General features: G+C 35.4%; 1 protein-coding gene across 13 annotated transcripts in view; it reads left to right on the top strand.

Annotated features, from left to right (window-relative positions):
• LOC146004770 (uncharacterized) overlaps positions 1–26,433 on the top strand; it is a 239,756-nt gene that overhangs the window by 121,946 nt on the left and 91,377 nt on the right. Inside the window, exon 5 of one of the 13 annotated variants that reach the window (XM_083143766.1) lies at positions 24,980–25,359. The exons of 5 other annotated variants lie outside the window; for them this stretch is intronic. In XM_083143766.1, the coding sequence (XP_082999892.1) occupies positions 24,980–25,326 (347 nt within the window). In that variant the 3' untranslated portion in view covers positions 25,327–25,359. Of the gene's footprint in view, positions 1–747; positions 1,109–4,956; positions 5,425–6,615; positions 6,969–8,692; positions 9,047–16,094; positions 17,731–21,130; positions 21,499–22,849; positions 23,594–24,979; positions 25,360–26,433 lie in introns of those variants that run through there. 7 more of the 13 variants (XM_083143764.1, XM_083143775.1, XM_083143767.1 and 4 more) reach the window with 7 other exon arrangements.

The following is a 26,433-nucleotide window of genomic DNA, read 5'->3' as shown; positions in this document are numbered from 1 at the left end:
ATTGTAGTGTTATTTTTTTATGTTTCTGAAAGGTGTGAGGTGCATTTTCATACCCTGTTTTGTCACGAAATAATGCCAAATGAACAGCAAAATGCGAAATAGACTTTTAAAAACGAAATTTACCAATGCGACACTTTCTGAAGTCAGAATTATCCTGTGAGTTATGCAATTCACGAAAATTGATTAATTCTGCTGTAAATATTTGAGAAGCAAAAATAGACCCCTTTATACAGGAGTAAACTTAATATTCTGGTAAAGACATAAATGTGCTATTAGAAGGGATATGTTTAGTGTGTAGGAAGTGCAGTTTTTAAATCAAATTTAGGATCATATTGACAATTTTAAAACCAAAATGTCATTTTATATACCGCTTTAACAGCAAAATTTTATTTTATTTACCACTTAAGAATCTGAAATTGACTCTTTTTATGTACCGAAATTTTGCTTTTTTATTTACCAAAAATATGTGCCTCTAGGAATCATCCTGATTAGAAATACAATTCGCAAATGGGACCAAGATATTTGAATAGTTGAATAGTACACCTTCGCGTACATGCATAGTTTGTCAAAAATTGGATCAAATTAGGAAGTAATGGTATGTTTCTAGACAATAGTCTTTTTACCAAATCCCATTGTAGAGTATAAGTAGCAAGGTTGATTACTGTACAAACTGTTGCATAGACTCTGTGCTGACATAGGAGAGGAAATGTTTAGAAGTAACACAGGGCTCTTTCTGTGTTGTTGCAGGATATCAACCTGCAGACATTCATCGGCCCACTCGATGTGCATCGGCTGAAGAGACATCGGTGTCGCAGACTGGGATCGGTAGTATTTATGATGATTTCGGAAGTAGTGCCAAGTTTGCTGAAAGAAACAGCCCGCAACAGCAAGAAAGTTTTGCGTGCTTCAAGTGCGGAAGGGGATATGCACTGAAAACTTCTCTCTCCAGGCATTTATTGTATGAGTGTGGGAAAGAGGCTCAGTTTCAGTGTCCGTATTGCCCCAAAAAATCAAAATTGAAATCGAATCTGCTTAAACATATGAAAATCCATGTCCTTTTTGGGAAACGGGCATGAAAAATCTCTCCACGTGCACTTGAGTCATGGTCAACCACTACTTTTCCTCTTGCAGTGATTATGTGAACTGATTGCATATAAATTAGATAATCAAGAAAATACTGCAGCTCATCTGTAATGAAATGTCTGTAATTCTTGATGATGGTCAACCTTGCACCCTCAGGTTTCGAAGTTAACATTGCCATGTTATCTATAACATGAAAGGTTGATTTTTGTGAAATTTTGAGATGCTTCCTCCAATGTGAACAGCTTAAATTCAGACGCATTCGTGTGTTTTCCTTTTGAGCTAGTGATTGTATGTATGTTGGGTAATAATAGTGCATAATTTACACTATACTTATCAGGCTTTAACGTGCAGTCCATTTGTCTTAACTACGGGGTGAGCAAATGGTAACTGTGCACCTACACTACGCTTCATTACGCAGAGAAAAACTACCCTTTCTTGATGTTTGTTGGTACATAAGAACATGGACAGTTGGTTAGTAAGACACTCATTGTTGTCAGTCACCCATTGTTGTCAGTCACTCATTGTTGTTTCTTCGGAGCGTGATCTTGCAAAGTTTTTCGGGTTTTACCACTTGGGTTGGGTTTTTCGAAAAAAAACACGGGCAAAATGGCAACCCTGAGTTCAGCGCTTTGCAAGATCATGACCTGATGAAACAACAATGAGTGACTGACAACAATGAGTGTCGTACTAACCAACTGTTCATGTCCTTATACCAACAACCATCAAGAAAGGGTAGTTTTTCTCTGCGTAATGAAGCACAGTGTAGGTGCACACTTACTTTTTGCTCACAAGTTACTTTGTGTAAGGGGTGACCTTCTGGCAAGGCACCCAGAAGTCAAACTCACTTCCACATAGTACACCCCAGTAAATGCTTCTTGCAGGTCAACGAGGCTCTGGCATCTGGAGGACCACCAGTATAATCCTCTGTAGGTCTGTGTTGTGTGTTTTGTCAATATTTGTGCTGAGCACCCCTTTACAGTCTCACCTTAACTAGATAAGGAGATTTTAGTTATGGTAAGGTGCTGAGCCCTGTATAATGTGACAGGGGCAAATAACCCAAGTGTTGACACACCCAAAATATTAATTCAAATTCAAAATTCATGGAGCTGTTTTAAACTTTGAAGTAAGAAGTTTGGATACGAGGATATTTCACTGTATACTTGAAGGGTGAAAAATGGCCGTACGTGTCGATGCACCCAAATACGAGACGTGTCCGGATAGAAAGCTTACAACAGCTAGTATTCATTCAAGAAAAATGTATGAGTAGCGTAACCCGTTCATGGAAACCTACAACAGTGAATGGGGGTTTGTCATGCTGACTGACCACATGTCACCCTATCACCTCGTCAGGTAGGAGTGAGGCCGGCATTTGGTAGGTCGACCTTGCCCTCAAGGGCTGTTGTGCCACAGGTTATTATTTGTTTGCATTACTCAATGCAGTCTTGGTTGCTGCATGACATGATGTTCCTTTGTGAAGCATTCCTCCACCAAATCATCATTTATTCTCAACCTAATTAGCACAACAGACAGAGAAGCAACATAAAATAAGAATACAAAAGAAATACGTGCTTTTGTGTATAAACCTCACTTTTTTTAGTGTGTGTGTATTTGGTAGTTTGTTACCTTGCTCTTAAAACAATGCAGTTTGTTATCTTGCTCTTAAAACAATGCAACCACAGATAGTGCAATAACGGACAGCTACAAAGATTTTTTTTTTATTTCTGAAGTAAATATTATTAATTAGACGTAAGAGAATGACTAATTTTTTTCCACGAAACTTAAGTTTTTGAGCTGTTTCAATAGCGGGAGCCAAATGTGATGTGTCTTGACTGCTGTCGATGTTCAGATCTTTTTGCGGGGAAAAAATAATAACTCGCTTACATCTAATTATCATCAACCCCGTCATTTATTCCCCAAACATGAATAAATATCATTAATTTGGAAATTAATGCTATACTTGCGGAATACAGTTCAGGAAGTTCCTATTATTGTGATATATAATTTGAGTGATTGTATCTTGCTTAAAAGTGTAATTATTCTTGTGTGAATATGCTATTAGCTAACAGAATGAGATTGTATTTTTGGTGAGAAGTTGTGTTATCAACATGAATATGGTATCACAATCAGAGATGATTATTGTGTAAGAACACTGAAATTCAACTCCTTTGTAAGTTGCAGGCGGTAAATTAGTTACTCTGTTATTTGTATGTATAGAGTACATGATTCTGTAAAAATGTAGAGTATAATTTTTGTATTAGGGCAGAAGTCTCCTGTACACAATCATAGAGAAAATACATTGATAATATATCTAATTTTTGTGTTTATTTTCCTAGTTTGTGTAGAAAGTAAAGTTCCCTGTACTTATTGCACCATGCAGAAGTGGAGGTAGGGTTTCACACATTCGCATTCCCAGCCCCCTTTTCTTAGTGATGTGAAATCAGCACCATGCTCTGGCTGCCTTTAAGAATTTTATCCATTGTCTGTGTATTGTAGATTTCAAAACTGCACCTCTTGTCGCAACTTCAAGTGAGCTTTTTAGTTTATTATTTTTTTAGCCCAAGGGGAAGATTCAAATTAGGATATTTTTTATTAATGATATAGATCAGTATTAACTCCACTGCCCCACTTATCCAAGTGATATGAGCTAGGTTGGTTGGTTGATTTGGTGTTTTAAGTCCACTTTATGCACAGTAAGGCTAACCAGGACTGGGCCTACAGTTTAAAGTCGGATCCAAACCACTTGCACCGGGTATCGAACCTGGGACCCCTTGGTTACAAGGCAACGACGCTACCACTGCGCCATCGGGGAGGCCCGATATGAGCTAGGGATGGCCACAGGATCCAGATAGTTGATATCCAGATTTCGAATTATCTGATATCCATTTCAGATGCAATGGATAATTCAAATATCCAGATAAAACAGATTTGATGAAGGATTTGTAGATAATCTGTACAGTGAAATAAGAAAATGATGAATAAGAGAATTTGTGGACAGCCCGTAATATGGATAAATGATAAAACTATCTGGATAATGACTACATTTGAATATCCAGACAGTTTGGATAATCCAAATATTCAGATAATCTGAATATCGCATATCCAGTAAATCTGGATATCAGAATAGCTGATATTCAGATATTTAAAATCCGGATAGAAAATTATCCAATGTAGGATAAAATTTGATCTTGGTTTGGCCATCTCTAGTGTGAGCACATGATTAGTAATCCAAGGACTTAGTTTCAATCCCTACCAGGTGAAAAATTCGAAGAGAAAATAGTTCACTTGAAGATAGAGTGGTGTTATTACAATATGCAATACACAAGCTCAATTGTATGTTAATACAACTACCTATTGATAAAAATATCTGACAAATTATTCCTTTATTTTCTTCTTCAGAGGTGGTTAAGGAAGTTTGATATCCATTTAAAAAGTGTGGTTGAAAGACATGAGGATTAGAGAGGAATGAAAAAGATGGAGAATCTGTTCATACGTTACATGGCCACCCAGTGATTGTTTAATACTCTTGTATTTTTAACCTATCTTTTAATGGAAGTGTAACTTATTTCCCCACTTATGAAAAGGAGGAAAGCAGATAGTTTTTGAAAATTAGAGGAACCATTTGTTCATGTAATTTTTTCTTACATTAACGAAACATGATGTGAAGACTGTAGTGTTACTAACACTTAAGTGACTACATTTCAATTATTGTAATTATTCCCCTGACTTATCATAATTATAGGTACCTGAAATGGGTAATGATAACTTTTTGTTTATCACTGAATGTATTGTGAGATATTGGACTGCATTACATAGATATTAAAACGAAGGAGAATGAAGGAACAGCAAGTAATAGAGGGCCTCTATCTGTTACAGGCCCTGGATTCCACGTTGGTCCATTATTGGGGAAGTGGTCAGGAGACGTGAAAGAAGAAAGAACCATGAATGACTTTGCCAAACCCGTTAGGTACCATCGGGTTACACCCACTAAACAGCATGAAGAGGGCTACAAGTGCTTACAGTGTTTTCGCATGTATAAGTGGAGAGATTCGCTTAATCGTCATATGAAGTACGAGTGTGGGAAAACAGCCCAGTTCAAGTGCCCATTTTGTCCGAAATTGTCAAAGTTGAGGTCAAATTTAGTGAAGCATATTCGGAATGCACACGGGCCTAGGCAATGAGAGAACTTTCCTTGAGGCTAGACTGTTGTGGACAATTAGTCCTATTTTTCTTGGTGTGCATATGTATATTGTGATGTCTATTTGATTTTGAAAGGCAAGAGCAAACTGAAGTGCAGGTTCCTAGTTTCATATTGTGCATGTTTTAAAAATTACAGTACACTTGAAAAAAAGCAGATATTGTGCACTAGCCATTGTAATTACATCATCAAGTATGCTGAATACATTGTGTAACAAAAACGAAATGTTGTTTTTAATTATTGCAACTTTTTGGTTGTACCCATATACAGAGGTGACTTAATTTGTTTCTCTTCCATTTATACAATTCATAGTAATATGCATGTTTTATCAGCCTGGCATTGATACTTCGTTTACAAGTTCACCGTGTTGAATGTGTAAATTTTTATGTGACTCTTCTTCGAGATTCTGATAGCGCATATCTCCTTAGAACTGCAATCATAAGTGAGATTTTATCATATTGTGAAGGATCAGGACTTAGTGTTTTTTTCAAGCATGCACTTCTTTGTTGCCTTGCAATCAAGGGGTCCCGGGTTCGGTACCCGGTGGAGGCACATAGTGGTTCTGATCCCACTTTAAACTGTAGGTCCAGTCCCGATTAGCCTTCCTGTGCATAAAGCGGACTTAAAACTAAATCTTAAGCATGTACTCGCACTGCAACAAAATAAGTTCTTCCTTAGCTACTACTTATTTGCAAACAGAACTTTATGGTTCCTACCAAAGCCTACCTGTTACTGTATGTTTGCAAAATTTATTTTCTCACTATATCGTGAAAGTGTTCTGAACAAAATGACACTTAAGAGCCAACTGAAATTATTATTTTAGAAATATTAATGAAAAATACAAGTTCGACCAGGTCCCGAAGAAATGCTGTTCCTATACCAACTGAATAACGAACGCAGCCCCAGTTGCAATGGCATGATATGTCAGAAACACTAGTTTGAATTCTGGTCCAACCTGCAATTTTTCATTAATTTGCTGCAAGATTAAATCTAATGAGTGTACCACAACATAATGAAGTAATTGTGTGTATTGCATGATATTGTAATGTGCATATATATTGCCATGTTTGTAGCTAGAGATGAGCCATTTAGCAGATACTGTGTAAACGTTACAGTAGCAGTGGCTCGTTTCCCGGTTATAAAATACAAAAACTTACAACTTGGGGTCTATATTTGAAAAGAACTCAAATTTGAAGCATGCATGCTGAATTTCAAATGCTTTAGGAAATGTTCATTTATGTAGTACTAATTATATTGTGAGCAGTGATTTAAAGTGTCATTAAGCAATGAGCTCTCTGTTCGTACTGAAGAAATAACAAGAGCTCTTTGTATTGCAGCCCCATGGATTTATGGTGATGTCCTTCCCTCAAGTTTTGCACCCATAGCACATAATGCTTCACAGAAGCCAGAAGATGAATACGGGGCTGGAAACCTTTATGTGAACAGACAGGATCTGAGTTTGAGCATTTTGCCTGTAAGCTCCGAGAAGGAGGAAAGTAGTTTCATTTGCATCCACTGCGGGAAAGCATACACGATGAAGAAGAACTTAGTGAGGCACGCGAGATACGAGTGTGGCAAGGAGGCTCAGTTTCAGTGTCCGTTCTGCCCGGCCAAAGCAAAGTACAAGTTTTGTTTACGCAACCACATCAAGACAATTCATAGAGATGGCATCTGAATCACGAGTGTCAAGGTGATACCAAAACTCATGTTGTTGAAGCACAGTTTTTTCATTGTTGTCCAAATTATTGTGAGAGGTTTTAATTAGGGATGGTCACAAAATATGAATAACGGATATCCAGATTTCAAATTATCTGATATCCATTTCAGATGCAATGGATAAACCTGGACGTTTCAATATCCCGATAATGTGGATAGTAGAAATTCCTCAAAGTGAACATGGCGAATAAAAGAATATGTGGATACCCACTAAAACAGAGAACCAATAAAACTGTCTGGATAATGCACACATCAGATATCCGGACATTGAAGATAATCTGAATATCCTAATAATCAGGCAATTTGGATATCCAGATAATCAATCTATCTGGATATCAGAATATCCAATATCTGAATCTAGCCATCCCTAGTTTTAATTAGGTAACTGGAAATCTAAATTTGTTCATTAATAATAGCATTTTCATTATGCATATCCCAAATCTAAAATGTGATGGAAAGGATCAAAAACTGCTTTCTAATGGTAAACAGTGTTTTCAGAATTTCAACTACCTTAGTAAACTGTATTTAATTGTGTAGTTTCAATTTCTAATTCACTTCAATTAAGTCGTACCATATAAATCTAATTCTGGTATAGATACTGAGAAAAATGAACAAAGAACTTTTACACATTCAAGATTTTGCTTCTTATTTCTTTCACTTCACTCATTTTCTTACTGTATTGAATTTATAGTTCTTCACAATTATCAGTTTTGCACTTCCTTAATATCAGAAAATGCTAAAAACATAACATACCTGTAGTGGTATTCATATGTTAAGGAGCATTTTGTGATATTGAATTTGATCACCTTGTAAAATAATTTTACAAAAGTTGATTATTTTAATGTTTACGTAATTGTATCAATTGCCATGCACTATTTACTTGTACTGATTTTAAGTGTTTATGTGAGACAGTACCACAGTTAAACATAACTGGTTTATAATAATGCTCCAATTTGCCTGAACATGGAAGCTTTCACAGATCAGAAAAATTGAAAATTCCAAATCGAGTGTTTGGATATCACCTTAATATGATTCAGATTTGATGAAACTGTAATTGTCTCTGTTGGGATGTCATCAATTTTAGATGTTATGTTGAAGTAGGTGTTATGTCAGTGAAATTCTGTGAATTTATCTTAAAGCATAATTTACACCTCACATCAACATAATTTATAAAAAGTATAGTTCTGGCACATAATATATTTCTTTTGTACTAAATTTTTATTCGTTGATATTAACTGTTCATATTTTTTTTATTGAAATAGTTTGTTCTCTCTCTCCCACCTGTTTAAGTTAATACTCAAATAACCCTTTTCATTTGTGGAAACTGTAAACCAAGGAATGGGTTTTATATAAATGATCAATTCCATATTATGTTATTTTACTTGTAATGGTGGTTGTGTACCTAGTGTACTTTAGCATTTTCTGTTGGACATATCGGCACCATACCCAGATATCTCTTCGTATTTGGCTGAAGGAGGCTTTTTTAAGGCATAAGTTCTGGTAACATTTAGTTATTTCAAGTAACAAATATGCAATGTCAAACTACAAGAAACTGTAAAATCTATTTATTGAAAACATTATTAGTGCATTTTTATTTGTTAAAATGTTGCAGGATGGCAAAATAGGGGGTGGGAGTATTTGAAACAGAAACTTTTTGAATAACATGAGAAACTATTTGGACAATCTCTGTACTTACAGAGTCAAATCTTCATCAAGATTCATCATGGCCCGATTGGATGATCCCTGTTCACCCAGAGAAGCAGAGTAGATGCTCCACTGATCCTAGTAGAACCTTCATAGATCTGACTGCAACCTTTCCTAGAATTTCACATGATCCACAGAATTTGACGTGTGCAAAGTGCGGAAGATCATACAAGTATAAGCAATCACTAGTTCGCCATGTTCAGTACGAGTGTGGAAAGGAAGGACAGTTTCAGTGTCCTATTTGTTCAAAGAGAAGCAAACACAAGTCTGATTTAGTGAGGCATATTCAGCTTACGCATAACTTGGAAGACATTTCTGATTGATGCGAATTGGCCAATCTCTGAAGCTTTCAAGCATTTTGTTTAGCATTCTAAAGACATGTTCCTCTGTAAATTGTATGTGTGTCATTTCATAGTTGTGAAGAGTTAATATAAATAAAGTTTCGACATTAACAAGAGTCTTGATTTCTGCTGTCCAAAACTGTGCAAATTTAGTGTTTTTATAAAGTGATATACACGGTAAGTCAAAAAGAATAAATCAGCATTAAATATTTTGTAAGAAGTAACTGTTTATGACAAGAATATGTAAGGCTTTTTCAGATAGCTGAACCCTCAAAAGTTTGTTCCACTTGATTTGCCTTGTATGAATTCCAAAAGAATTGTAATTGATTTGATTTGACCTTACAAAGTAAGGATTACTTACAGAATTTTCTCAAGATTTGTTTCTTCCTCATAAATGGATATCCGGACTGTGTATATTATAGGGATGGACCGATATGAAATGTTAGTTGGTAACGATCCAGTATATAATTCCAAATGCTGCTTGAAGAACTTGAATGGATCATTGACTTCCTTAATAAATATGTGTTTCGAGGTGACTGCAGTGCAAAAGAAGCTGAATATTTAGATATTTACTTTTTTTAAAAGTAGGGCATGGAGATTATCCATGAAAATTAAAGCAAAATGTCATAATTTTACATGGAATTATAAGATATTTATAGATATATCGGATGGGTAAAATAATCAGTAATTTTGCTGATAAACTGATACACCAATATGCCTATATCAACCCATACCGATTAACTGTCCCATCCCTTGTGTATTAATTAACAGTGTCTGAATGCTTCAACATGGTTTATCAACACTCTGAAGCTAACATTTCAAATGCAACACTCGGTAATTTATAAAACATTAAAATGCTCACCAAGTCAAATTTGTAATGTTTTATTAACATGGAAACAAGGTTTAACAGTGTTACTAGGTAATTTCTGAAAATTACACATTTCTCTTCTTTCATTAAAAAAAACTTGAAATTTTAAGACCTTTTTCCTCAAATAGTAATAATATTGGTGTAATTGTAACTACTCCCGTATCTTTGGATGTTGTCAGGGTTCATGTTTTTTTGTTATTTTAACATCATTACTTTTCTACTTAAATTATGTTGTGACAATGATGATGAAATAGGTGAAAAATAAAGATGATGATCCACCCATACTCCAGCAATGAGACAATCCTAGAACTTCTAGCAAGATTGTATATTGAACATCAGTGCATCCAAGTGGCAATCAGTCAAACTAAAACTTATGTGCAAGTGACTTTGTTTTGGTTGGATGCAACATTGCATTTGACCCATATATCACTGTTATTTCAAATAAATCATGGAAGAATTGCAATTTTTGGAGTATGGTACATTTTACATCTTGATACAACATGAGTCTTGTCAAGAAACAATAGATGTGACTTCCATTCCATGCATGTGCCACACTTGTACAATTCTGCCAAGATATTATATGAATTTTAACTTACTTTTTGAATCACCCTTCTGTTTGGAACAAGAAAAGGGAGGGATACAAGTATCTAAAGGAAAGGAATTTCCCCTCATCCCCATGGCAAATGCTACCCTGTGACATATCAATCTTGCCCAAATATGAGATTATGTTAATCCACAATGGCCTGCCCGATTGCAAAGCGGTAAGTTTGTCATCTTGTAATCAAGGGGTCCCGGGTTCGAATCCTGGTGGAGGCACATAGTGGTTCGGATCCTACTTTAAACTGTATCTCCAGTCCCGATTAGCCTATCAGTGCATAAAGTGGAATTAAAACAACAAATCAAAGAAACAATGAAATCTCAGAATGTTGGTGCAAAACTAATAATGCATCGGTCAGCAATTTGCATTCCTCACGGGTTTCCTAGAATCTAGAGAGTATTGGTCAGTGTCAACCATAATAGAAATATGGAGATGTATGTGTATTTTTGGAGATTAAAGTTTCATTTTGGAAGAAGAGTAAGGTATAATAAGGCAACATGGTGGAGCATTATGTTGAATAACAGGGTTCTCTGTTGTTACAGAATCCATGACTCACGACGACATCGATAGTTGGGAACATGTTTTGAGTAGAACTCAATCGAACGAACAAGCAGGGGAGAGAGCCAACATTTGTCCGCAATGCGGAAGAGCATATAGATGGAGAGGAAACATGATGAGGCATATAAAGTTCGAATGTGGGAAAGATGCCCAGATACAGTGCCCGTACTGTACTTTCAAGTGTAAACACAAGTCCAGCCTAATGCGCCACATACACCACCTTCACACTCAGTCGTGAAATGGTGCAGAGGTAATTGTATTTCATTTGATTTTTGTTATTTAGCATCATTTTCTTCCACTTTTTGGCTAATCGTGGGAGGAGGATGAGTGATGACATGATGAAATTAATGAAGGGACACTCACAAAGAATACCCATGCCCAAGCTGGGATTGTAATGATATTTGTTTGTAAAATTGCTCTTATTTTTTTAATCAGATTAATAGGGCTGGATGTGACCTTCCTTTATTATCATTGGTTCATTGTTTTCCATCTGTTTACACTGTTATTATTATTTAAACACCTGGGGAATGCTGAAATGCTCACGGAGTGACTGCAGCATAAATACTACCGAGGCACCATCTTTAAAAAACATTTTCAGCATAATGTTCAGTAGTCCAGTCCCCCATTGTCACTAAAAATGTCTGTTATGCAAGCTTGATATGTGTTGGTTCGTGCCTGATTGCAATGTTGAAAACTATGTACCTAAAAAATCATTGGGTTTCCATAGCCCACCCTGTATATGAATTACGTATTCAAAACTTTTAGCCAGAGTTTAAGCTTTAGATCCACTCCTAACTTTACTTATCTTACTATGAAGTAATTGTTGAGGTCACTGTTAATTGCATTTTATGATTAGTTACGATGCCTCACTTCTGTGAGGACCTTGACCTGTCAAGCAACTGTTTGCGGAGTGGTGTGATTCCATTATAGTTTTTATTTGGCTTTCTCGATCAGAATGTATAAATTTTCAAATCTTTCCAGTGTCCTCACAATACTGAGGCCACAGTGAGACTTTCGACTTTTTACTATGTTGGGTTAATTTTTAGCATGAAGCAAAGTAACTGTGGTATGGAGAATATATGGACGTGTACAATGCACATATCCATCTTTTATGCAATGTGTGTGTGTGTGAGAGCGAGAGAGGGGGGAGATAATGAACTGTATGTGCGCATGTCTTTGACAGAAAGTGAAAATTTAAATTGGAATAAATTTTCTCTTTACATGAAAGTTTGCAAAATTATATATATCAAGCTATTTAGGAAGTAAGTTCTCTTAGGCTTTAGAAAGTGGTACACATTTTTGTTACAAGTTCAATAGGTCTAAAATCCTTCCTCACTGCTATGGCACCTGTGACATTAAGACAGAAGCTTTTGTAGACCCTCGTCGAGGAATCTGTCATTTGCATGCATAGAACTTATTCAAATGTAGAGAAATATGGAAGCCACTATGTGCCAAGTCCAGACTGTAAATGGGGTGCTTCCATTATTCCCATCCAAATGAAGTTACAGATGGCAGTCTTCAAAGATGGTGTACCCTGGTGGGACAAGTGCCTTAACAGTGTGTTGACTATGTTGAAAAGTAGTAAGGATTCAGACCATAATAAACTTGTGACAGAGACGTGCACTTTTTTAAAAAACAAAAGCCTAATAGAATTTAATTTCTGAATAGTCTAATTAGATAATTCAGAATTTACTGTATCCACTTCAAAATTATATTAATTGTAATCGTGTTAATCAGTCGCAGTTTTAAACAAACAAAAAATAAAGGTTGAAACTATTAGCCAATAACAGAAACTCTTTCTGTTACAGGCACTGTAACTGGTTCTAGGCTGGAACCAGAAATGCAAGTATTTCAAAGTAATATTTCCTTAGAAATGAAAGACGTTGAAGGTGCGTACCCTTGCGGAAATTGTGGACGAGTTTATAAATCAAGACCAAGTCGAAATCGTCATGCAAGATATGAATGTGTAAATCCGGCTCAATTTCGGTGCCCCTACTGTCCGAGCAGTTTCAAGCGAAAGTGGAGCTTAGTTCGCCATCTACAAGTGATGCATAAGGAAGTTCTGCCCGAGAAAATTGTATAATAAACAATTCAACTGCAACTGTGAAATTTAGTGTTAATGCTTTTTGTTTTGTGCATGTGTAGGCATGTTGTGATTTGATTTTGATCTTTAATCATAAAAAGTGTCTACGAGTACAACTAGTCTGTACAGTAGAAGTTAAAAGTTATTCACTTGCCTTCTCGTGTTTCTAGCTGGAATTTGATGCAAATTAGTTATACATTCATATAATATTCAGAAAGAATCTTGTGTTTTGAATAAACTTCATATCGCTGATATTTGATTGTGTTGTTCAAATGAATAGTGTTTTTGTGTTGAAATCGCCAAATAAAATTTGCTGAAGTTATCGTAACTTTATGTGAATTCTGTTTTGTTTAAACCTCATCATTCCTTCACAAACTCCCATGCATGTGGCGGAGGTAAAATTCGAACCATCATGCACTGCAGTGGATACTTTTTATTCTGAAGGTACATTGTTATGAAATTCGTTCAGGTTTAGATAAGGTAAAGGTATACCAACCCCTAATCATTCATGGTCTCAGCCATATTTGTGGAGGTGATGTGATCAGCACCATGCTCTGGCTGCCTTGTAACTGTAACAGCACAGGGATTCAAAAGAATGCACCTTGTAGTGCGAGAGACATGCTATCTGAGTATGTAACTGTGATTTAACACTAAAGTGACAAGTGAAATGTCACTTGATACCTCTTTGACCTGATACACCAATAATCTTCCCACCGATACCAAATTGAAACAATTTAAAATGGTTCAAAATGTTTATTTTAAAATATTAGAAATTAGGTGGCCGCTGTGGCTCAGTCTGTAATGCATCTGACTCCATGCTCAAGGTCCCGGGTTGGATCCCCGGCCAGTTCAAATCCGGGAACTTTTCTAACGATGGAAGCGGCCCCGGCGCCCACCCAGCATCGAATAAAATGGGTACCTGGGGGAAACCCTGGGGGGTAAAGGCGGTCAGGGGCGTGATGCTGATCACATCACCCCCACTCATGACCGGATCAAGAAAGTGTGGGGCGTTACCCCCACACCCCCTATACGCCTTCATGGCATGGTGCTAAGCACAGGGGAGCACTTTATCTTTTTATCTTTTTTTAAAATATTAGAAATTTCACATAATATAATTATTTAATTACAAAACCCACATTCTCTGTAATGCTGCTGCCAAAATAATGAAAATTATACATTTTGCATAATTTCCATGATATTTAAACGCCAGAAAAGTATAAACTGGTATGGGCACAACCCTAACCCATAAGCATGATTCTGCAGGATTAGAAATGTTGAAATATGATGTTGGTAAAATAACTATGAGGAGAACATGCATGACTGGCCGTTCATCTTCAGTGTTACACAGTGTTTTTAGGTAATATTTATAAAGGAAAAGTAAGTCGCGATTCAAGGCCTCACACAAATAAGGTTTCTCTGTTGTTGCAGACTTTCTTGTGAACGCCGACATCAATTCATGGAGTGATTGGTCTAATCTAGAAGCTACCGTGGTGGAACCAGTGTCGTTGCAGGGTCAGAGAGACCTGAATACAAATCTTGAGCATAACAACTGTGTGGAAGGGTTTAGAATGAACCTCCAAAATAACTTTGTGTCATGTCCCCAGTGTGGGCGACCATATAAATGGGCCACAACTCTTAAAAGGCATCTGAAATACGAGTGTGGAAAGGAAGCCCAATTACAATGTCCCTTCTGCAACTTAAAATGTAAACATAAGTCAAATTTAGTGCGCCATATTCAGAATATCCATAGAGGAAATTTTTAGACATTTTGGATTCTTTACACAGAAGTGTGGAAGTTACATGATATCTCTCAGGAATAAATATGGTGGGTAGATTTTTCTGGGAGAAAGTATGGAGATAATATTCTCAAGATTTACATATCTGCTCTGTATAATGTTTAAGTTCTCACTGCTATTCTTTGGGAGGGATAAGAATTTGCATATTTTCTGCATATAATTTTCTCTAATTTGTTTGTGATTCTGTAATATAGCGGAAGTATATATTAGCATGCATTCACAAATAAAGTAAGTTTAGGAGATTTACTTGATGCTAATAGTAACAACACTTGCTAGCGTGGGAGTGTTTGTAGGTTATGCATTGTACTGATATGAAGTTCAGAACATTTCTTTCATTGTAGACAATAGTCTCATCCCCAACTTCCTTGTATTGCCCGTGCTTTCCTTTATCTTTGGCCAAGTGAGCTTATTTTGGGCCTTCATTTCTATATGGCAGGGGAGTGAGTTTTTGTATGTATACACACAATAGAATATTATTGAAAAACAAGAAGGCACAACAAGATTATGCAAGTTTTTCATATTTTTCCCATTGGGTGATTTTCTCGTGTGTGTAATCATTGTGATGAAAATGTTTCTGGTGTCTTCATAGTTCTAAATTCTTGTATTCTTTCTTATACCATCTCGGTTGCCAAGCCACCGTGGTTGACTCGTGATCTAGCCGTCAAAGGTTCTGAGTTCTTGCCTAGACACTCCTATTCCTTTATGTGTGCATATCCTTTCATAAAGTTTGTATAATCATTGCTAATCATAAAATAAGGAATGCAAATATTTATTGTTTTTCCACGTAATTATTCTTGTTTATATGTAATCTAACTTCCTACCAAATTCTGCACATTGAGAAATTCATAGTAGGTAGGAATAATGTTTGAGATTTTATTCTTTTCATTATTCTGTTGCTCTCAAATGAAGAGTTGACATTATTTCTAAGGTTTGTGCTGTAAAAAATCAACGATTACCAGAAAAGGTGTAACAATTTATGGATGATTTGTGCTGCAGTGTGTTATGCTTGACAGCTGATTTTTTATTTGCTAAATTGTAAAATATCATAAGTCCTTATAAGGCTTTGTATATAACAGTATTAATTTGGGCAATAAGAAGGATGTGGCTCATCTTATGGCATGGGACAAATAACAGGTTTCTCTGTTGTTGCAGATGTTGTGCTCAATGCTGACATCAATTCTTGGAGCGATTGGTCCATGCTAGAAGCCACTGTTGTCGAGCCAGGGTCTTTGGAAGTTAGGCATGGCAGAAGCCGGAATGCCAACACTGATGCTAGCCAATGCCCAGAAGGTCTTGGAAATACGCCAAAGGGTTTCATAAAATGTCCACAGTGTGGAAGACCATACCAATGGCTAGCGACGCTGAAAAGGCACTTGAAGTATGAGTGTGGAAAGGAGGCTCAACTGCAGTGCCCGTTCTGTACTTTAAAGTGCAAGCACAAATCGAGTTTGAGGCGCCACATTCAGAATATTCACAGGGAGAAAATTGACTGATCATATGCAATGTTAAGAACATTGAGACATTTCAGAAATGATAGCAGTAGGCAATGACTCAAATTTGTTGAAGCCCTTTGTTTAGTTGACTACATATAATGTAAATTTTGAAGTTCTTGGCATTTGCATACATTCAACTATTTTGAAACTCTTTACATAAATTAGTGACTAATAATTGATAAAATTGCACAATTCTTTAGAATTTGCAGTTGTCGTTATCGTACCATATTATTTTAAGACAAAAATGCCATTGAGCTGAGATGTTTGTGTTCATAGATTGTTCAGCCAAAAGAGTATGGACTTTTTTTTATGGTTTCTTATACTTACAACTTCATGCAGAAATAATAATAAATAATAATAAGTGTTTAAATTAGAACTAATAAATTAATATAGTTTGACAAATGGCAGTGCTTCTGTTAGTGAACAAAAATGTTGCACACTTAAGAGACTGTTTATCACACAATAAAGCAATTCTTTATGTAGAAGGAAACAATATAGACAGTGCCTAAGAAAGTAACATACTACAGGCGAAGAGAAGAAATGCATACATTTTGAAATTGTTATTTTTTTATACTTATCAAAAATCATAATTTTGTTTTAATATTTTTGATTTATGGAATTGTCAAAAGTTAGCCATTTGCATAATATGATTATAGTATAAGTAAATGCAAAGTTAGTTGTGTGTGCGTTAAGTTGGAAATGTCTTCTTTTTACATTTTAAATATTTTTTTCACTTGACTGTACATTCCAACTTTCTATTTGAAAACAATTTTAATTGCTAGATTTTTCCTCCATACAAATTACTTACATGTAGAAAGTAATTACGCACTGTGTGTGCATATTTAAAATACATTAACTTTTTTTTGTTTTTACTATCTGTTCACACTTTGATCCATTATGTGTTTGGGTATTACCTCATTACAAATGAAAATTGTAATTTCAAAATGCTACAGAAGTCGGAAGTGTGTATACACAGTCCTATAATTTCATCTTTCTCAGTTATGGAAATTATTAGTCTGTATTGTTACAAACAGTAAAAAATGAAAATTCATTTAGTACAATGTACAGTTAGTACAACAAGCAATTAACTTCTTTTTAACAATAACATGTATTTTGTATGAATAATTCTAGTCAAGGAATGTACTTTGTTTCTAATTTTTTGCTGTTTGATGGAAAAAATATAAACCCATTTGCAAACAGATTGTTAGATATACCAGTTCAGAGTAAATAATGTTGCTACACCAGAAATTAAACACTAACTGAACAATGCAACTCGCAAGGGAGGTGTAAAGATTCTGTATTATTTAGCCTATAACAACTAATAGTCCAGTGTCTGTATTGTGTAGGACTGTAATGAAAATAAACTATAGTAAAGATTAGTTTGTTTCATTTATATGGCGTGCATAAAATGTCAGAGTGTAAGATCAAAATTGATAGGTGAGTTACTGTTTCCATGACAACTTGAAACATCCTCTGTGGAACTACTTTTTCTCAATACAAATTCGTGTACTTTTGTATACATGTTGGCAACACTCAAAGATGACAGTGTGGGGTACATTTGCAGAGTAATTCTAAAATAGTATGAAATTGTGTCATATTTGTAAGTGATGTGATTACTAAACGAAACTACATGGTTCAATAGCCATCTAGTGGATCGAGCATTTTATGTAACCTTCAGAGCAGGGTTGCTAACCATGAAAACTAAATAATTCCCAAGCAACCGAATACCCACCAATTGTCAGCACAGTTGCAACAGGATGCATGCAAGTAGGAGTACAGGATCTAAGGACCAGGGCCTGCCACGAAGCTTTTCCATTGGACGACTCGTTAGTGTATTCAGTGTGCTGCTGTTTTCTGTTTTTTGAGAACGGAGCCTGCTACTACTTATTTTCAAGTTGATTGGTTGGTTGATTTATTTTACTTCACTTTTCTGCCTCTTTTGGCTAATCATGAAGATGAGTGATGATACAATGAAATTGACGAAGTGACACAACAAACACTCATGTGGAATTCCAACATGGGATCCCTGGCATAGTAGTGCACTGTGCTAACCACTCTGCCACAGATGTTGGCTGATATCTTTGGCGAGCACTGGGACTTGGACCAGGGACTGCTTGCACCAAAGACGAAAGCATCAGCCATTCGGCTACGTGGGAGTCTGAGGTGATTACTCCCCACTAAAATTAATAAATAACCCCTATCCTGAAAATGTAAAAATTAAGTGATTACCCGAGAAGTATTTAACTTTTAGTGGACAGAGTCTCTCGCGAGGGTAAACTCCTCCGGACGGGGCCTTTTCAAGGCATGTTTTTCAAACTTACTACGAAGTACAAAAACAAATTATAACTCGAGAACTAATTGTCGTAGAGAGATGAAATTTGTTTTGTTTTCTATCCTAAAGACAGGGCTTTTCGTGGAGGTAAAATTTATACTTTATGTATCCCAATAATGAGTGTTAAAGGAAGAAGAAATTGAAATTGAATGAAAAAATGTAGTATATAGCAGTTGGGCATTTCTACAACCATACAAACTTTCATTGAAAACAGGGTAATACTTCTTGTGCAAAAAAATAATAAGTATGTATAATAGCAGCAGTGTTGCTATCTTATGGAATTTTAATAGTAGCAATGGATATATTGGTTTATAATTTGAGTATGTCATACCTTTGTATATACCTAGGTATATAAATGAACAAGAAGACAGAACTGAAATATTGTGTATAGTTTTCAAGAAATAACACATTACTTGGTGCCATGTGGTGCTAGGATATATATCTATATATATATATATATACATGCTAAAGATTAAAAGAGCAAATTGTAAACTAATAAAATCATTTTTTTTATTATTGCCTCCTGGATGCCTAATAATATTCCTTCAGTGAATCTAGTGAATATTTAAAAGCAAAACTACACCCAGCACATAACATGTGTTGAAGGCATATGAGGGGGGGAGGGGTGATTATAGGACCCCATGTGTATATACAATCTTTGCCGTTTTGTGGATATGATGTGATCAGCACCATGCTCCAGTCTACCCCCTCCACCGGCACCCATTTATTAGAGGACCCCAGAGCTGCTCCATGGACAGACATTGCTGGAAAAATTCCGCACCCTGGGTCTCTTCATGTGGCAGTCAGATGTTTCTATGATACCCTTCAATTTTTGAGTAAGTTACTGCAAAAAAAAAAAAAAAAAAAAAAAAAAGTATCCCTTGTGCCTTGCATTGTGTCATAAAGACACATGGGGGGGGGGGGGTGCACACATTAGTTAATTTGTTTATAAACTAGGAATAGAGCTGCAAATACCCACTCAGTTGCGTCTCTTGACTATCATCTGGGAGACATGGGTTCAATTATAGGAATGGCCACAAAATCTAGATAACGGATATCCTGATAGAAAATATTTGGTGAAGGCTTTGTAGAAAATCCGTACGGTGAAATATGAAAATGACGAACAAATAATATGTGGACTCCGTAAACGGATAAATGATAAAACTAACCAATAATCTGGATATCTGGATAATTCGAATATTGGATATATGAATAGTGTAGACAATTTGGATATCCAGACAGTCTGTATGGATAATAATATCAGAATATATTTCGATATTTGAAATCCAGATAAAAAATATCTGATATCCAGATAAAATTTTATCCAGATTTGGCCATCCCTCTAATGTGTGGGTATCGGGAGTTAAAGGCATCTGGAGCATGGTGTTGATCACGTCACCTCTACAGATAGCAAAGATTGTGAATCCCCCATTATGCCTTCATGGCATGTTGCAATGTGCAAGGAGGGGAAGGTAAGCAATTAAAAATAATTAATATAAACTGGGAAGCACATGTTTGTTCAATACTGTTATCATGTAGATACTGTTATCCAAGGCTAGCTTATCACTGTATGTCCACTGAATTGGCAATGCTGTGATATTAACATTCATACCTTTGGTTAGAACCATACTGTGGAAATGCATGTGGAATGTGCAACAAATCTTCACATATTCTTTGATCTCTGTGGTAGCATCTTGCTTTATCGTCCATGTGTTCATTCAAACCAGGTCCATTTGTGCAACAATCACACCCATTACCATCTTTCATAGGAATACTGTTAATGTTCTAGATCAGAATATTATCCATCCAAAGTCAGAATTCAAACTAGGGATGGTCAAATCCGGATAAAATTTTATTCGCATATCGGATAATTTTCTATATGATTATTTGGATATCCAAATTATCTGGATGTTTGGGTTATCTGAATATTCAGATTATCCTAAATGTCCAGATATCTGAATGTGTGCATTATCCAGACAGTTTTATCGTTTATTTGTTTAATGGGCTATCCACATATTCTTTGATTTGTCATTTTTGTGTTTCACTGTATGTATTTTCCACAAATTCTTCATCAAATCTGTTCTATCCAGATATATCTGAATTATTCAGATTATCCAAATATCTGGATTATCCATTATGGATATTGGATAATTTGAAATCCTGATATCTGTTATCTGGATTTTGTGCCCATCCTTAATTCAAACCGAAGTCCTGTACTAACATAAGTATCAATGTCTTCCAGCTTTTGTTATCATTATCACCCTGGTGATTGTTCTTAAGGCAATTGTTCAGTTGAATTGTTACTGGTTGATGAAATGGAGAGGTACTGGTAGGTAACTGAGGCACTCTCTATATTGTTACAGACTTTTTTGCTGACCCTGGAGGGAACTGGGCCTTACAGAACATTCCGTCAATTCAACATTTGTCGTTGGACACCGGAAACAAATGTCAAGATGATATCGATCAAAGCTTGGACTTTCTGTTGGAGACTGCAAAGAACATACACCAGGAGAGCGGAGGGGCCACGTGTGTGAAGTGTGGACGCGTGTATAAGTGGAAGCATAATTTGAAGAGGCACATGCTATACGAATGCGGGAAAGAAGCATTATTTCAATGCCCACACTGCCCCCGGAAGTGCAAGCAAAAGACTAATCTTAAAAGACACATCTACTTGTCCCATTCGAATGTGTGAAGTTTTACCGTAAAGCAAGCACTAAATTGATTATAGACTTTTGTTTATCAGAGAAGCCATAATGTGTTTAGTATATGTTATTTGATTTTGTGACTAAAGACTGCAGTAGGAGTAGTTCATTTAGATTGTAGGTTTGTGCAAGTAGCTTTGAGTGTATGTATAATTACAGAAAATGGTTGTCAAAAATTATTTTGGTATGATAGATAAACTGATTATAACTTGGTTCATCTCCTATTCACTAAAACACCTTATAAACGATTCGCATTTATTATGTGTTGTGTGTTTGGGAGTCCAAAGCTACTCATAATTTGTTGCTTGATATTAAAAATTCCTGTACTTAGAGTGAGTAGAGCACTCAAAAAAATGTAAATAAAATGTTACAATCAATGCGTAATGTTTAATAAAATTGAAGTTTGAGTCGTTAGAAGATTATTGATACGAAAATCCATACGTTTCAGAGTTAAGTTTCTGCTATTCAGAATATAAATTTTCATATTATTTTTAAAATGTACTTCAAACATTTCTCTCTCTGAAAATATATATCGTGAAGCAAATACTGTTTATCTTTTTTGGAAGATGCACTCAATCCTCTGTTTTGTTTTACGGTTAAGTAAAATGATAAATTTTCTTCTGATTGGTGTTTGAATTGCATTTTCGTTCATTAATGTGTTTGTTAAAAGCATTGAACACTGCGGGCAAAGCCAATTCAGTGGTTCAAATTCAATTGTTAATTGGAGCCTACAGTTTTGATGTTAATCCAACACCATGGTTCAGCTGAACCAGCACATGGACGTTAAACTCTAGATAATCTCTGATGATGAGAGTTAACACATTGGCCACATATGACTGAACAAAATACCATAGGCATATCTTAACTCTCAAAGTGCTATTTGACCATGCGATTAAGGAAAATGTATTTTGTTTTGAGATTATAATCTAACACAATTTATTTATCCAAGCTAAACCTCATAGAGCAATTCGGTTACATTTGTATTTATATAAAGATGGTAATATATGATTCAGATCCTAAATATATTTACTTTTTCATTGGTTCAGTGTGCACTTAGTTATCTTATTGGTCAATAACATTAGTATCAGTAAAAATTCATATCAATACATTCATAGTTCTAGTACAATATTTTACAAATTATGCAGATTCATGTTCCTCTATAGTTACTGACTATATGCACCTGTTTATACATATAAGATTTGAACACAATCACCATTAACATTTCGCTTTGTTTATCTATATGTAGTATTTAAAACGCTTCATATATTTCATTGAAATAATGTAATAATATACAATTACAATCATTAAGCACTATGATAAGTGCACTCATATACTTATGGCACAGAGAAATAACAGACGGCTCTTTCTTTATCATTGCAGACATCAAAGTCTTTGCCGATATGCCAGAGCCGGAGACTAATGTCTCGCTGATGCGCCTCCAGATGCTACAATCTAGGATTGATCCGAGTGGGGTGTGTAACATAGAGGAAGAAAATAGCGGTGGTAGATACGGTCTAACGCTGGACAACGTAGGCTTTACGTGTCCCCAGTGCGGAAGAGCCTACAGATGGAAGCATAACTTGAAACGACATATGGAGTACGAGTGTGGGCAACTGGGTCGTTTTCAATGTCCCTTTTGCCCAACAAGAAGCAAACACAAAGCGAACCTTCAGCGTCACATCCAAAGCTCACACAAAAGTGTCGGTGTGAATCTACCAATGCAGTAGATAAAGTAGTGAAGCAATTAGAGAAAAATATTTTGACGAGTAGCTCGGTTTACAATATTCTTCTATATCACTCAATGTGAACAGCTCTTTTAGTATTGCTAGACCATGAAGTTTACCTCCAGTATGGTTCTTTTAGAGTCAGCTTTTATTTCATCTTTTTATTTCCCAAATATATCACACAATAGTTTACAATACAATTATATTATTGATGTTAGAAAGTGCATCAGATTGTATGTAGTGTATGAATATGTGCCTTTTATTATTTCATGTATTAGCTTATTGTTGTGATCAAGTTACAATGTGCTAATAAGTCTGCTTAAGAAAAGTCAAGAATGCATTAATTTTACTGATTTTATTATTAAAAAACAAATCATTTATTTAATTGTATATGGTATGACAACTTTTGAATCTTAAAATCAGAAAATGTTTTTATTGTTAAATATTTATTGAGAAGTTATGTAATAACTAGAAAATGCTTCAGAAAATATTCCTGAAATGAAAATTTGTTATAAATTTTGGAAATTTGGTGAAAGTTAGGTTTTGTTCTTGTAAGTGCTTATTTTTGTGAATAAAGATTCTAGAGAGAGACTTTTGAGTATGTTCATTGGATATTCTTCACACAACTGTGTATATATTGATGAACTAATGTTTTCAAAAGAATGTGCTTTGATTCAAGAACTGGTTTGCTTTTGAATATCTGTTCTGCTGCTTGCTTCAAATTAGTGTACATTTAAGAGATTCTCTTATGATATGAACTTAGTCATGTTTAGCTAAAGTAGCAGAAAAGCAACACTTAATAACAAAAATCAGAATCATTATATCAAGTGGGTCAGTTCTGGATATGCTTTCAAAACTTAAAACCATGTTCGTGAAAGAAGCTACTCATCATTCATCACCAGGAAAGGTACAAGAAGTATTTTGGCTTGTGTGCGTAAAACAAAAATTACAAACACAACAGTTTTGAGGTAATTAGTTGTGTTCGAGTTGTGTATTCCAAACCATAAAGGAATTGCAAATATATATCATGCGATGCAATTGAACATAGTATTTGATATGGTATATATTTTCTATTTTTTCGCAGTTAAGTGTTCGTTTATCCATATGCAACTGGATACTTTCTAACTCAAGTTTTCTGTGCATATTATGGTGCATAGATTGTTCATTATTATTATTTGGTTATTTTGCATTTTATTTCTCTATTAATTGCTACAATGTTAATGTATAAATGAAACAAATACATGTACGAGCACCAAAAGCTGTCAGTACATTTCCTGATTCAATCCTGGAACCACTGACTTTGTAGCACATTATAATAACCATGGACGTCCGGAATGTGAAAATCAACCAAAAAGTTCATATTTCACACATATCATTTCATTTGAGTCACAGTAATATATGTTAATTATTGCAAGGGCGTTTCAGGAACATGATAACTTCAAACTGAAGTAATGTTTATTGAGGGGACAATACTATTGTAGTGGAATATCTGCCTCGTTTGCTCCCCCCTGGAAAAAAATACCTTGTTTGCCCCTCCCTGGAAAAAAATCTGCGGGCATCCATGATGATAACACCTCCAACATAAATATGAGCGTGTTTGTTTGTATGCATATACAGAACTTTGATTGTACATTCCCTATTTCATGGAAATATCTTTACTATTCCGTTACAGAGAGAGAGAGAGAGAAATTGAAATGTATAATCTGCAAGGCTTGTGTTATAAGCTAGAATAATACAATTGACTGAGAAACTGAAATCGAGTAATTCTAGCTTTCTATTGTTGCAGACTCCAGGGATCGCTCATGCAAATTTTGGAGTAGCGATTGGCAGCCAATGGAAGGGGTAGAGATTCACTCTGAGTCGTTATTGGATCCTCAACACAATCGTAGCGGTTTCCTAATTGATGATAGAAATCAAGCGATGGCAGGCAACCTCCACACATGTCCCACATGCGGGAAAAGCTACAAGTGGAGAGATTCCCTCACGAGGCACTGGAGGGTTGATTGCGGAAAGGAGCCGCAACTTAAGTGCTTATTTTGCCAACACAAATGCAAATACAAACATAATCTAATTGCCCATATGCAGCATGTGCATAAGGCCGATTTTGAACGACTTGGATACATGAATAACTGAATGCTACGTAAAGAGCAAGACTTATTTTATCAAGAGATGTGTGCTACCATAATCCAGTATTATTGTACAAAGAATGTGCAGAAAATGTTACATGCATTTGTGTACTCTTTAAATATTCACAGGATATTAAATTCAAAGCATAATGTAATTGCCCATATGAAGCATGTGCATACGACCGACTTCGAACAACTTGGATATCTGAATAACTGGATGTTACGTAGAGAGAGAGAGAGAGAGATTATTTTATCAAGAAATGTATGTTACCATCATCCAGTATTACAAAGAATGTGCAGAAAATCTTACATGCATTTGTGTACTCATTAAAATATTCACAGGATATTAGAATATCTGGTGCATTGTTTATATCTTGATCTACATATATGACTAAAGTTATTTTATTATAATTCAGCAATGAATCTTGTAACACAGTTAATTGTGAAGGAAGTTTTAACATTAAACGTGACAAAAGTCGCATGAATCTTATTTTAGATTTTCAATTTTTGGACACCCATGGATCCTTCAGTGATGATAAGTTTATTAACAATATGTTAAGTTAGCTTAAAACATTTTAAAAATGACTTGCAGTTAAAATTCAAGTCAACATCTGTGAAATGTGGTGAATGGTATCTACCATCCTGGATCCATAAAATTACAACATTTGTCTTGGATTTGTAAAACAAGGATGTTGCATTGTAATTACCTATTAATTGATGGCACTCTTTGGCTATATTCATAACCAATTTCCATTTTACGGACTGTGGACAGAATCAAAATAAATTCAATCTTTTTGCAACCAACATGGATGGGCGTAGCTCACTGTTCGCACTGCGTCTCTTGTGCATGTGTGTTTTAACCATCTCTATGCTGCTAGATTCAGCTGCTAGATTTTTTTTTCTGCTGCTGCTAAATTTAACTTGTACTCGTGTCGAATTTTGTTGCACTTTTGCTTATACTCCTGAGAATAGCATAAAAAAAATTATATGCGCATTGTGGAAATTCTTTACAATGAATCTGCTTCAGATTTCGCAGTTAGTGGTGATTTTGAATCTGAAGAGAACGTTTTTAGGTTAATTTTTATTAATTATTTCTATATTATGTATTGAAAAT

This window comes from Lepisma saccharinum, chromosome 22 (genome assembly GCF_977018435.1).
Source record: "Lepisma saccharinum chromosome 22, izLepSacc3.1, whole genome shotgun sequence".
In the NCBI taxonomy this organism is placed as follows: domain Eukaryota; kingdom Metazoa; phylum Arthropoda; class Insecta; order Zygentoma; family Lepismatidae; genus Lepisma; species Lepisma saccharinum.
The sequence above is the reverse complement of the archived record's forward strand: the minus strand, read 5'-3'. Positions and strand labels throughout refer to the sequence as shown.